Source organism: Pieris brassicae, chromosome 5, assembly GCF_905147105.1.
Source record: "Pieris brassicae chromosome 5, ilPieBrab1.1, whole genome shotgun sequence".
Lineage (NCBI taxonomy): Eukaryota > Metazoa > Arthropoda > Insecta > Lepidoptera > Pieridae > Pieris > Pieris brassicae.
Window position 1 is genome coordinate 5,871,946 of NC_059669.1, and position 15,364 is coordinate 5,887,309.

Genomic DNA, 15,364 nt, shown 5'->3' on the forward strand with positions numbered 1-15,364 from the left:
AGCGATTGTAGTATTCTTAGAATTGAAATAATACATTGAGAGTGCTCAAAGGATGAATGTTATTAAAAATGGACACAGAATTCTTGAGATTTAAATTTGAAGACAGCCATGATGGTGTTATTACTAAAACAAGTAAGTATTCCAAACTTCTAATATTACTCGTGTATATTACATTTAACTTCTACCGTTTTATAGGAATCGAAATATATTAAGTTTCATAATTTAAAGTAATAATGATGGATATAATATTCAAAATGGTATTAAGAATCATCCATCACTGAAAAAGAATTTAAATCCACTAATCAATTACTAACAAATATATAATGATCATTCTGGTAGAGTTTAAAATTGAATATTGAAGTTTACGGGTTCTATTTCGGATAGCCTATAAGGTAGTTTCACATATTCGAAATTGAAGCACCGCGTATTATTTGTATTCCTACTTTGTGAAAACGACGCGTTTTGCACTATATGTAAACGCGTGTGTTTTGTAACATAACTCACATGTGACATAATTTAATAATTTTGTCACGGTATAGTTTTATTTTGCTTATTTTTTACATAACAAAATGGACACTTAGATACATTTACACGAGTTTCGAGTAACGCGATATTTTTCGCTTATTCGATACAACATGTGCTAACATGTTTATAAATTTTACAGAATTCAAAATTGGCATACGACATATACAAATTATTTATATGTTCATGTGTTCGGTTGTTATGGGTGCGATGAGAGGAAGTACTGGAGTGGGTATATTAGCTATATCCGATATGGATCATAATAGTTCCTATATTGAGGTAATTACAAACTTAATTTTTCAGGGCTGGTAACGTTAAAAAGTTTGAAATAATTATCTAACGATATTATAGAACTTTATTTTCATAATATCATACAAGTTATCAGTCATCAGTCATATGTTTTACCCCAAAAACATTTTTCATCTACATTGTGTACATCTTTTATTTATCTTATAATGTTAATTCAAAATCCTTTTGTAACCCAAAATATATATTTAAAGTAGACCCTGTTGGGCGCCATGTTATGGGTTTTTAACATTAAATGAAACGAATTAGGACATATTAGGACATTTATAAAAGAACTTCAAACAAGTAAGCTAGAAAAATACAAAACTGAAATATATTAAACTATATCTTATAATTATCCTCACTAAATAAATGTGGGCGCCAGGAGGATGTTTTTTATCATAGAAAACCTATTATATGTGGTAACGTTAAATTTGTTAATTTATTATTCAATAATGAACATCTAATTTGAGGGCATTTCCCAAAGCTAAAATGGAAGAAAACATTTCATATAGCTTCACAACAAAATAAAAACAAATATTAAAATAGTAATTAGAAAAAACATACCCCTCAACACAGTTATATCCGAAATTATACATCACACAAAATACAATTTATGTCTTTAAAGCGTCGAATACACGGCAATCACCGCCCGTATCTATCGTTTTGTCCCTACCCTCATCCTATTATAATATTATGTGTGCAAATTACGATTTTTGTGCTACGTAACAATGATTACAAAGAAAAATCCACAATACAACTAATTAAGTTTTTGTAACATAAATTTAAGCAAATGAAAAGATTAAGCGTATTACAGATGCATAATTGGAGTCAACGAATCCAAGGAATAATATTATCGTCATACTTTTTCGGTTACGCTCTTTTTCTGATACCAGCTGAGGTTTATTTGGCCCAATTTGGAGAGAAATTAGTTTTGACGGCTGTCTTACTTATAAATGGATCTATGTCTGCTGCAATGCCTACGATTGTTAATAAGGTACTGATTTAAATTATTAATCATCAACCCTCTTTATCTATTTAATTAACTATGAAAAATGAAAAAAAAACAACCTCCTTCAGACAATACTGTACTTTCGGTCTGGAACGGGGCGGTTAGTATGTACGATTAAAGTATCTTAAAGATACACTTTCTTAGTATAACTACTGGAGTAGACTATAATTTGTTATCAAATTTTTGCCACCGACCATTCACCCCTAAGGTCTATTTTTAGAAATAAACGAACAATCTTCCTATTTTCGTTAATTTAATGAATGAAACAGGAACGATCGTCTAATGTTACTTTGGTTATGAATTTAACTTTGGCAGCTTTAATCTAATCGGCTTAATTAATTTCAAATCAATTTCGACACCGAGTTTCGAACTTTGAACAAAGTAATAAAATAATTCTGGAATGTGCCGGGTGATTCGTTTTTCTTCAACAAATCTGTTGTTTGTACTTGAGTTATGTTTTGAATTTGCAGTACTCGATTTAAAGTTTTCTTAGGCTTTTCAAAATTTTTTCATCATCTTGAAATAGTAACAATAATGTTGTACTGTGTGTACTTGTTTATATATTTTATTTGTATGGTTATTAATTACTAACGGCCTTTACGCATTTTGCATGTATTTTTTGTTATTCTATGATAATAATAAGAAGCACTATAATAATGTTTTTTCTTAATATTTTCGGTTAAGCAGTTTTTTACTTAATTCGTTATAAACGTTAAAAAACAATCCTTTCCAACAGGAAATAATAAACATATTATTTATATATATATATATATATATATATATATATATATATATATATATATATGTCAATATATATTTAATTGTGTAATTAAATGTATATATCAACTTTAGTACTAACTAAATGGTAATAATATAAAAATAAAGTAACGATTATTATCAGTATATCCTAAAAATAATTACCATAAAAATCGAAATAGACAGAAAATACCTTGCTCATAATTATTATTGGGAATAGATGAAACAATAGAAGGGATTTAGTTAAACCATTCTTTAGAACTCCTATTATTTTATTTAACAGACGCTTTTGGTTAAGTAACCAAGCGGCAACCTTACGATACCAACTATTTGTTTCCATCCAATATTATTGTTATACTAACTAAGTAGTACTATACTGTTACACAAACACTTTTCTTTTTTTCAAAATTATTTTTAAAACTTCTTTCACACACTTTAACTTGTTCATATATTTATCCGTGTTCCTTATCAAATTACAATATCGAATGAGATGTTAATGAAACTAGCTTTCCGGTGATCGCCTTGCATAAACTGGATATGGAGCCGTCGGTCATATTCCAGACACTTCAGAAGCCAGAATTTGTAGAAACCCCATTAGAAAGCATGAAGATTCCCGCTAAGACTCTGTCGTGTAATATAAAACAAGACCTGAAGCTCGGTGCTTATCGTCGAAATATAGGACATGCTTTAAATTAATCTTTACAATTAAAGAGAGTGTATTCATCAAAACGCCTTCTGTCGCGATACGCAGGTGAAAAGTACAGAAATATCCTCTTTAACGATGAAAAAATTTTCACGATTGAAGACCACTACAATAAGCAAAATGATAAAGTGTACGCTCACAGTTCTAAAGAAGCTGCTCAAATAGTCGGAAAGGTACGAAATGGTCATCATCCTGCGTTAGTGTTGGTTTGGTGGGGCGTGTCTTATCAAGGAGTCACAAAACTATATTTTTGTGAAAAAGGAGTGAAAACTTCAGCCAAAGTGTATCAAGATACAGTCTTGGATCGTGTGGAACCTCTCAACAATACACTTTTTAAAGATTTACTGTGGACTTTCCAGCAGGATTCTGCACCTGTTCACAGGGCACGAACTCAACGTTCCGGACCGGCCCAGACCTCAACTCTTTAAATTATGGCCAGTTTTAGAGCACATGGCTCCACGTTGTGTCTCTTTAAAACTCCTTGGTGCAAGCGGTGGTGTTCCCTTGGAAACAGTGCATAAATCCATTGATACAACAGATTATAGGCCTGTATAAAAGCCATTTCGAATAGAATATTTGTTTATTTTTTGCTGAGACTTTGATAAATATGTTTTTATAAATTTTAATAATATTACATTACTTCATTTAAAAAATGCATTTTCATTTGAAACAGAACTTATGGCTGGACCAGGTACAGCTGTAATCTTCTGTTATAAAGATCTGTAAATAACATAAAACTTATAACATAAATATTATCAATATAGATAAAATATATGTCCAAATTTATATTTCAGGGTGGATGGATTGCAACGTGCAACGCCCAATTTCTAATGGGAATGACTCAAGCTTGTATTACGCCAGTGAACCAGAAGTTAATCACAAATTGGTTACCACCACATGAGAGGTCCACTTTTAACTGTATAGTTCAAGGAGGTAATTGAATATTTATGTCTTAGCATCAAATTGATTGGAACTCTGAATAGTTCCCTAAATAAATGTCAAAGTAAAATACAAAAAGAGCGCTAAGTGTTACACTTAAAGGGTTTAAGTAGGTAGAATTAGTGCCCGAGTGCTATATCCTAATACTTAATCAAGAGATATATTAGGTAGTTACATATGAAATTGGCGTTTTGTATGGGAGGAACAAAAAAATCTCATGTTTTTAAATATAATATATTTAATTAATCAAAGTATGAACCATTGTTTTCTATGCACTTTTGCCATCTCATAGGTAGTTCATTGATCCCTTTACTAAAAAAACCAGTCGGACGGGAATCAATAAAATCTGTGAAGGCGATTTGGACTGCCCCATCAGAGTTAAATTTTTTCTCTTGCAAGAAGTTGGAAGGGAACATACTCCGTACTCCCCGGAGCAAGGTCCGGGGAGTACGGAGGATGTCTTAGACATTCCAATTGAAGCTTTTCTAATTTGGTAGCCGTCTGTTGTGCAGTGTGTGGTCTAGCATTGTCGTGAAGTAGGAGTGGCGTGGAGTGATTGACCAGCCTAGGCTGTTTAGCCGCTAGCTTTTCCATCATGGTTTGCAATTGCTGACAATAGACATCAGCCGTAATAGTCTGGCCAGATTTGAGAAAACTGCAATGACCAATACCGGCACTAGTCCACCAAAAGCTTACAAGTAAGGGGTTAATTTTCGCTTGGGGCAAGATTTGGCTGGCTGGCCAGGATCCAACCATTGCGCTGAGCGCTTCCGATTATCGTAAAGAATCCATTTTTCATCACAGGTAATGATTCGGTTTAAAATACCTTCATTATTGTGCCGGTTCGGTAATGTAACGCAGCAGTCAACGCGTGTTTGCCGGTTTGCTTCAGTCTTCAGTTCGTGAGGTACCCACCTTTCAAGCTTTTTAATCTTCCCAATTTGCTTCAAGTGAATTAAAACAGTTTTATCACTAACACCACAGCCTGTAGCTAACTCGGACGTGGTTTTCGATGGATCCGCTTCCACAATAGCCTTTAATACTTCATTATCAACTTGGGCCTCAGGCCGTCCACGGGGCTTGTCTACAGGTCGAAATTTCCAGAACGAAAACGTTGGAACCAAAAACGAACTGTGTTTTCTTTTGCAACATGACCGCCATACACATCATTCACCCTTCGAGTCATTTCTGCAGCACTAGTGCCACGGCGGAACTCGGACTCATAAATAATGCGATACTTTAAGTTTTCCATTTTGTAAAATGAGTGACGCAAACAGAAAAAAACAAATAAATGACGGTCATCGAAGCACCGGTTGCATGCATTGGTTAGGAATTTCAAATTCAAATTTGAGGATGAGGAGGAGGTATTTGAGGTCAAAGTGGCCAGTATGACAAAACGCCAATTTCATATGTAAGGACCTAATATTTATAATGCATGTACGGGTAATTTAATAAATAATGTTCTAAGTCCTGTGACCTTTAGTGGAATGCAGACGAATTTGGGTTCCAACCAAGTTGGGTTACTCTTGAACAGTGATGGTATACTCTACTGCTCAGTTTTAATGGTTAATATTTATTTTAAAATAATTGTGAAATTATTTAATCTACACAAAAATTGTATAAGGAGTACTATTTTTTGTGCTTTACCGCAACCACTAACGATGTGTCGCAGTAGTCGTGTCGGAAGCAAAGTTTTTCCAACATAATTATCAAAGAAAACTCTTCCGTAATAAATCTAAAGGTAATAAAATTGGAAGGCTATTGCCGGTCCAAATTAAGATTCCAGCATATTCATTCTCAACATTCTACAGATATGAATTCGTCACTATTTGCAGGTCTCATGTTAGGCATCATTATAGGCCTGCCAATATCGGGATTAATATCCGAGGCCAGACTGGGTTGGGAGCTGGTTTTCTATTCCCAAGCAATGATGACGTTCTCCATGGCTGTTATTTGGGGCCTTCTTACCGCCAGCAGACCAAATAAACATAAGGCTGTTGGTGATTGGGAAAGCGATTTTATTAAAGAAACTTCAAAATTTTATCGTAAGGTATATTTCTGTTCTAGTCGAGATTAAATTTAGTCTAATTCGTTGTAGCCCTAAGTTAGGCACGTGGTGTTTAAACGCACCCGTAATTTGGATGAGTACCTATAGCTCTCCGACCCATAAATATAATGGTTATAGAGCAGATATTGCATTTTTGCCGAATTGCCATTGAAGCAGTTTTCCAGGTTGGATCAGCGGTGTAGACCATTAAAATTTATATTTTTTTACCCCAACTGGAGACCTTAAGATCTGCATTCGAACATTTATGTTGAACGTCATGAAAATATTATTCATTGAAAAATAGTCAACTACGATAAATATTTATCAATCCTATTTTATGAACATTATTCGATTTGTAAGTTATTTTTAGTTTGTATATAATGTATAATGAGACACACATTATAAACTTACAGAAAACTCTAAAGAACCCTTGGCGGCGTGTATTGAGAACGCGACAATTTTGGGCCATCGCCGTCTCCCACGCTGTATCCAACGCCATCTTTATATTCTTTCTCGTCAACATTCCTGCTTATTTGAAGAGTTTTCAACTGCCCTTGTACGAGGTTAGTTTAAATCCCACGCTATGCTTATCTTATCAGAAAAATGGTAAACGGTGTGACTGTTAACTGTTGGATTTTTTTATATCCTGACTTACCTGGACATCACTCATAAGCGATAAGACCGCCCGTTGCTACGTAAATTTATTGTCGAATTATGTGTTTATTAATATAGTCTTACGGAATAATGAAAAATTATACATTATTATCCCCCGACAAAATCTTAAAGTTTTGTCAGTTGATGTCCAAATGGGTAAGAGTAGTAGAGTATGGATAGTTTATCTCTTGCGAGCGAATCAGCGAAAGTATAGATTATGTATGTTACGAAAAAGATATAAATTTAGTTACACGAGAGTACGTAGGCACGCGTGTTATGAATACTGTTTTGTGCGGATTCTACCTCTAAGCTTTGAAAATTGATGGCCGCTATAGCCGCTACGACATATGATTAATTTCAATTACAAACATGTGACCTCGCGTTTTGACCTCATTCCATTTTTTTTAAATTATATTACAGGCAACGTTTCAAGTAATGCTGGCTTTTGCATCGTTATGTCTGGTGTACATTTTAACGGCCCCTTCTTTGGACTGGGCTTATCGCATTGGGATCGTAGACCACTTTTTCGATATCAGATACCTTAGAAAACTTGTCAACGGATTAGGTGAGTTGCTATTTTCGTTCTAAATTTGATTTCGAGCTATTATGTATAATGTTTATCCTTTTTCGTGACCGTCTGCGTAATTGATTAAAGCAATTATGGAAATTTGTTATAAGAAGAGATAATATTCACTAAAATACTGCCTTATTACTGCAATAAATATAAGCCTATGTAACTCAGGAATAATGTAGCATTCTAAGCATGTTGTTTAAGAAGTTCTTAATAAAAACATGAACCATACAATATTTGTATAGATAATAAGTTACAAAATAATTATAATTTACTTTTGAACTGCTTCATTAAATTTGATAAAACGTGGGTAACACTGAAAATGTTTAGAACTGGCCAGTTAGAAACATTGCTAATGAAAACTTTTTTGAATTTCAATTTTAGAACTCTTTGGTAATCTAATGTAGTATATTGTATTCAATTGTCATTTGTTTTTGCGAATTAGCGGCAAATCTAAAACTCTTGTGACACTTTCGGTAAAAAAAAAAGAAAATTTTCGGTCAAGGATTTATTATGAGTTTGATTGTGAGCTTACTCCACAACAAAGCTATGATAGGCTACGATTAGCATTTCTTAATGAAGCCCCATCTCGTGCCACTATTTACATTTTAACGAGTTTAAGCGTGGACGTAGAAATCTCAATGATGAGCCGCGTGAGGTACATTCTTTAACAGCGACTTCTGAAGCAGATAAGAGAGTGACCTATCAGCAGATACGGGCAAGCCTAGGGGCATTGAACTTGACTCATAAGTCAAGTTCAAAAAATAGTACACGAACATTCAGAACGATGCGTCAGGAAACTTTGTACCAGATTCCCCATACTTTAAACGCCGACCAGAAATACCTTCGCATGCAATGGTGTCACAAATGTTAGATAAGTTCAACGGCGGTGACTCAAATGCTGTATTTGACATCGTCACAGGTGATGAAAGCTGGATATATTGCTACGAATCCGAAACCAAAAGTAAATCAGCTCAGTCGGTTTGCTTTCGAGGATCGGCCAACTAAGGTACTTTACCTTAAGTACCTTAATAAGGAAGAAGTCAAGGAAAAAAGATGATTGCCTCATTCTTTGGTCGGAAAGGTCATTTCACAACAGTTGTTATAAAAGATGGAAGGACAGTTACTGCAGACTGGTATATCAATCGCTGTTTGCCTGTTGTCTTGGAAAAAAATCGACAGCAGCGCCCTCGAAGCAGGATCCTCCTTCACAACGACAATGCTTCAGCGCACTCCGCAAAACGGACTGTTGAATTTGACTTTCAAGGCAGGTGTCGAGATATTGAGTTATCCGCCATACAGTCCTGACCTGGTGCCCTGCGATTTCATTTATTCCCAAGAACTACAGATAAAATTCTAGGTATTCGCTTTACGACCCCTGAAGACGCGGTGAAAGAGACCCTTAAAGGAAGAATGAACCCACTGCTTTTCTCAGTCGTTCCATCGAATGCGACGATGTGTAGAGAGGAACGGAGATTACTTCGAAAAACAAAAAAGTATTGGCAATTTTCTACATTAAGCTGTTTTTCATTTTCTAAACATTTCCAGTGTTACCTAGGTATGGTAGATAAGCTTGTCTAAATTATACACAGAGGAAGTCGTTAGCATCAACTACTTACTATAAAAGTACATCATTTTATTTCTACCAAGTAATTGTATGCATAAAATTATCCAGTTAATTAATTATACCTCAGAGTGAGTTGCGGCTATCCGCAGGAGTGTTGATTACACTGAGGGAAAATTTACACGTTTTCATAATAAAGTTTGCACTTTAATGCAAATGCTACAGGCCTGGGTCGCACTACGTTTACGATGAAATGTGTTTTTCATTTATCTCTAATATTCTATATATCTCGCTATAAAAACTTAATTATTTTACTTAGCCATAACCGAATGAATTTTGTGTTTCAACTTGTTAATTAGGTTTAAATTAAGTTTTTTTTTTAATTTGAGCGTTTTAATTCTAAAAAAATAGGAAAAATTATAGTCTGCCAAGGTATTAAATCTAACGGACTATATTTAATTGAATCTACTAAAACTATATTTCAAATACTTAGCTATAAAGAAATTAGTTTCATTATAATTATATAATTTTATTAGACCTTTGAATTTTCCAGGTATGATAGGTTTGGTCACGGGCTTAATACTATTATCAAATTTCATTCCGGGAAATCAATGGACTGTATTTCTTATGATGATTACCTTGAGCTCACTTAGTCTACAGTATTCTGGATTTCTTGTAAGTTAAATTAAATGATTAGCAACTCCGAAAATTAAATTAGTGGCGCTACAATCTTCTAGATTGGGACCTCAGGTTTCTGTATCTGCGTTTTTCATGACATTTGGTTTTTCTAAAGCCCGATTCACACATCAGTGAAGCCACAGTTCCGTCAACGTATCCTCTTAGTTCAGTATCAGTAATATAGAATTGCGTCAGTCATTCCATTCACACACATTACTCAGTTTACGGAGCTTCAGTGAAAACGTGTCCGTCGTCAAGTGACGTGATTATGGCTCTGTTTAATACTACGGATCTAGCAATGATAGCTGTTGCTTTAGACGAAGAGCAGCATCAAAAAAAAATGGGTGCATAAAGCATGGCAATTAAGAGAGACGGAAGGAAAATTCAAAAATAAAAGAAAATACCCAAAACCCTATTTTCACGAACCAATTCTATCAATCGCTCGTCCTCCATTTTGATTTCAATAACATGGCGGCAGTGATCCGACAAAAAATATCGTTGTCAACATTGACACAGAGCACTGCGTCGTCACTGACACTGACAATAGGGGATGCGTTCATAGATAATGTATAAAAGAATATTTCGCACTGTCTGATACTGTGTCGGATCTGTGGCTTCACTGATATGTCTGAATCGGGCTTAGTAGGCTAGTCACGCCGTCACTGTCTACTTCTTGGGTTTACTCTCAGGCATTAGAGTTGCGCGCTAAAACCTACTAGGCCATCACAATATTTATTTTTATAATTAAGAAATTTATAAGTAAGTAGACACATTGGACACTTCCTTATGTTAAAAATCCGTTTTAGAATATATTAGGTTTAAATTTAATTAATTCTTCTTCTTATATTGTCTTAGTAAGGACACATGCAAAAAAAATATATATATTTAAATTATGACTTAAGATATGAAAGTGAAGTTCCATGTATGAGGATATATTTTTTCAGGAAAACCATAAAGATATGAGCCAGAACTTTTCGGGAACATTACTAGTTATGACGAGCACTGTCGCAGGCGTTGTTGGTGCATTTGTGCCATTGATGACTGGGATGATTGTTGTCGATGTAGTAAGTATTTGAATTTAGAACCCGTTTCCGCGCCAATATTTAAATAGCGCGTAATGCTTCTTTTTTGTTTAATAATTTATTTATTTCTCCCATATAACATTTACAACAATAAATAAGATCACAGTTGAGAAGGTATTAGTAGACTGGTTGAGGTTTTAAATAACGTTAAATTTGTTATTGCTATAGTCTGTCTATTTTAAAAATATAATCGTTGATGTTCATAATTCGAAAATTACGATATATAACTTTTATTAACTTCTTTGTTCAGAAATCCTTAAATTATGAATTGTACTTATTATGGAGCTTACAGAAATATTTTACACTAGTCCGAATTATTTAAAATTATCTCAATACGGTAAAAGGTCTTTATAAGAAATAACACCAGTTCTTAAATGGAATATTTAAACGATTTGATAATATTTTTCAAAGACTTTGAAGAAGCACTTATCTGAGACTAAGCTATTTGTAGAAACATCGAGACTGAAATGTTTACAGTTTCGTATTGTGCCTTTGGGCGATGTAGGAGGATGTTCGCTGCTAATTTTCCTCTCCAATGCCTTGGAATTTAAATTAGTATAGCTGGTTGGTCAGTGGCAAAGTATAGAACGTTTTTAAATTTCTAAAGTTTTTTTGCTGTCGGATGGTTCTTATAAATTCTAACGGAAAAAAATAATAAAAAACGCTCCAAAGTCTAAGATATTCGAATTTATATCCGTTACAGGAGTATTTTTTAAAGTAAGGTCCCCTACATCGGCCTATCGGGCACGCAGTCAGTCAGATATATGACCGAGTAGCTAGGTAGCAGAAGAATGTCGAAGTCTCCCCTTTCTTAAAAAAGGACATTATCTACTTAGAGGGTTGGCGTCTCACGCCAGGCCCGGGGCAACTATCTGGAAACATAGTCATGATATTTATGGGCAAGTCGGAGCCCGCTGACCGGCGCCACCCGCGTTACCTCTCGTGCTATTATTATTCAGTGACATGTTTGACAATCTTGCCGCAGAAATTTTCCTAAGCAACATGTCGGATAGCCCATCCCGGGATACCCTCATGCCAGTCTCGAGCTCCAGATCGCACCTGGCCCTTTCAAATGTTGCACAGTCAACAAGGAGTTTATTTACATTAAGTGTCAGTACTTCTATAACACCTTTTGAACTATAAAATGTGAAAGGTTTTGTTTCCAAAGCACTTTGAAATTACTCCGTTATTTCATTACACGTAAAAGCCTTAACTTTTATTAATAATAATCTACCACAAAACTTGGGCGAGGTTGAAATTCCGGCGCTTTGAGTTAAAAAAGCTCTTCATTCCCTAATTAAAATGCTTACGATGAAGTTATAAATTATTTAGAAGTGCGTGAGTTTATAAACTTTTTAATTTTATCTTTCTAAATATAATAAGAGTGAAGGTTAAGTTTCACTTGTTATTTGTTATGAGTGGTATTATGTTTATTTAAAAAAATAAAAGTCTTTAACAAAATTTAAGCATTATAACCTCAGTTTTCGTATTAAAAGGGTCTCAGCTTCATCTCTCTACGACAGTCCGGTTTTCTAACGATGTTTGTACCTTCGCGTATGACTATGTGTTTAATGACATATAAGTAATAAATCCATTGGTACTCAGCAGATATTTAAAGGCAACCTCTCTGGTAATCGACAAATGAAAAGCCGCCGGCGCGGCAAATAATAATAATAGCCAAACATAGATTAGGATAAAAAACCCCCTTCACCGGAGTAGGCGAGGACCTTTACTGCGTTCTTCGCTCACTCCAGTGAATTTCCGTTCTGCCCTGCAAACAATTGACCACCCCGCGACGGCCCAAGCCGAGGTTCGAGTCTCACAGGAGACGTCCTTGCGCTAGCCGTGAGAAAAACGGCCACTCAGACCTACGCTCGCCAAAACAGCCCGAGCTGAGCTCTAAAGGCCCTGAAGGCCAACAGCGTTTTTACAACAAAAAATAAGAATCTTACACTTAACACATGCCTAAGTAGTAAATTCAATTTTTTACAAATATTTTTTTTCCATGTTCTGTCATTAGAACTATTAAAATCGTGATTTCAACTAAAAATATCTCCAATCGTTACTTTGGATGGAACTTACAAGGAAAACCTAATTGTGCCAGCTTAGTTCAAAATTAATTTACCTAATGGCACCTTATCTCCTGTTTGTAACGCGACGGTATTAACTTTCCTTTGTGTTTCAGACGGATCAAACATGTTGGAAAATAATGTACTTTATTTTGTCTGCTCTTGTCATTGTGTCTGGCGTCTTTTACACCGCCTTTGGCGAAAGCGACCGCCAGTTTTGGGATGACGGTCCGAGAATTAAATATGCATACACTAATGGTAATCTAGTGTTATTATTCTTAAATTCTCTAGCTGGTTCAAAAGCCTTAATGATTAGAAAACAAATCCATTAGAAGACGCACTTATCCGTTGTGCTCAATTCCAACGCTGCAATGTTTATAATCTTGATAAAACATATATATTTAATGTAACAGTAGATGAACCTACACTAAATACTTTCGTGTAGTTTCATCTAAAGTTTATGAAAAAATTGTGTGAAAAGTGTTATATTTTTAATATAGTAATAATAATAATCCAGCGGCGTATACAGGATCTGACATATGTCGTAGATTTAAGACCAAAGCTGTATGCCATGGATGCATGTGTTATTTGTGCACTTAAATAAATAATAAATCAATGGCGCTACAACCCTTAGGTCTGGGCCTCAGATTTCTATATCTATTTCATGGTCATTTGTTAATCTAATAGGCAAGTAGGTGATCAGCCTTCCGTGCCTGACGCGGGCCATCGACTTTCTAAGGCAAACCGGTTTCCTCATGATCTGTTCCTTCACCGTTCGGGCTAATGTTAAATGCGCACATAGAAAGACAGTCTATTGGTCCATGCCCAACCGGGGATCGAATCTACGAACTCTGGGATCAGAGTTGCACGCTTAAGCCACGAGGACAACACTGCTCTGCAAGTTTGGATGATAATAAAATTATATTTTTTCAGAGACTACTTTAGAGTTAGATGAATTTGAATCAACGATATGAATATGGGCAAGCGGATAGATGATAGATACCAATTATTTTTTACTTTTAAAAATAAAATAAAGCTAAGGAGATATTTTATTTTATTTCATATAATCATTTAACTAGGTTTTATATTTATAATATAAAGACTTTACACTTTTATACATTTCTAGTATTATATTTTGTAGTATTTGGTATATTTGTGTCACAGACTAGGACATATCAGGAATTTATGATAGATAGGTTCGAAAGTGTTGACGGGAGTGAAGTTCGTGAACAAATATGCGACGACAATTTACATCAAACTTGTACCAACACCTACTTCACTGCGATGACGTCACCCTGAAACTCGCTAACAAAGTTATTCCGACCGCTAAGGATATACTACCACCAGAAAAAGACTACTGAGGTGAGTCTGAATCAGCAGGACGTGAATAACCACACCAACAGCAGGTGCTTCGACGGACCTGGCCGATGTTCCCAATAGAAGGGAAGCGGATAATCGAAGATCCTCTCTTTAGGTTCGAGGAAGAGCAGCACTTTCTTTGCCCCACAAACTCATATTCCTACATAAACGATTAATGAAAGATTTATTTATTTATTTATTTCCTATTTTTACAGTAACTTAATACTAATGCAATATAAAATTAAACTAAAAACATAATTTAAACATAACATGTGAAAACTAAAAATCTAAACCACTTTATAACTAATTATAAATAATGCAATTCTTGTGAATTCAGCCAGTGTGCAAATAAAAACATCTGTCTCACAAGCAATAACATTTAGGGTGCGCAAGACACGCGTAAATGGTGCTTCTCTAAGTAAGTTCGTACGCGAAATACCATAGGCACTGCCAGCAATTGCGATCGCTTACCACGCCGAGAGTGATTATTTGGCACACGCAGCCTCAGTCTCTCCAACATTTCCGCATTATATATTTTGCCTCGAAGGACCTTAAAAAAATATAATGTGATAGTAAGGTCCCTCCTTACCTCTAACTTGTTGTATCCCACCATACCCAAGACAAACAAAGTTGGATACATAAATGGGTAACGTGGGTACACTCCATACAACCTCATGTAAATGTTGATTGATAAATTGATAAATCTAACGGGCCGCGAATTTTTTTCTAATTTTCGATGACAGTTGAAAATGAAATATACTCCATAGTAATCCCAACCCACACATAGTATCAAACACTAATAAGTAGAATGTAAACGGCGATCCAGACAAATTGGTAATTCAGCCCCGTATTTAGAATGTGAATTCTCCGCGATTATTCAGTCTAGGTCTGAAGATAAACCTTTGTAATGGTACCTCAATTTATCAATGTTTCATAACAGTGTCGGTTTATGGTATTTAAAATTTTTATATTAAATATAAGTTGAAATGAAGAAGCATGGTGACCTACTTGCCTATATATAAGCTTTGAAATATTTTATAAAACAATGAAATGCGGTTATGTTATCAATTAATGCTAACAGTAGGATTATTGGCGTTATTTTAAAGTAATCTTTAAAAATATC

At 34.8% G+C, this 15,364-nt stretch overlaps 1 protein-coding gene across 1 annotated transcript; it reads left to right on the forward strand.

Annotated features, from left to right (window-relative positions):
- On the forward strand, positions 1-13,927 carry LOC123710510 (putative inorganic phosphate cotransporter). Its single transcript, XM_045662510.1, has 11 exons — positions 1-132; positions 665-801; positions 1,625-1,804; positions 4,073-4,211; positions 6,053-6,267; positions 6,678-6,827; positions 7,339-7,483; positions 9,607-9,728; positions 10,676-10,795; positions 12,999-13,140; positions 13,816-13,927. Exons 1-11 carry the CDS (start codon positions 57-59, stop codon positions 13,854-13,856), a joined length of 1,467 nt encoding a protein of 488 aa, XP_045518466.1. The 5' UTR covers positions 1-56; the 3' UTR covers positions 13,857-13,927.
- Positions 13,928-15,364: the final 1,437 nt, after the last annotated feature.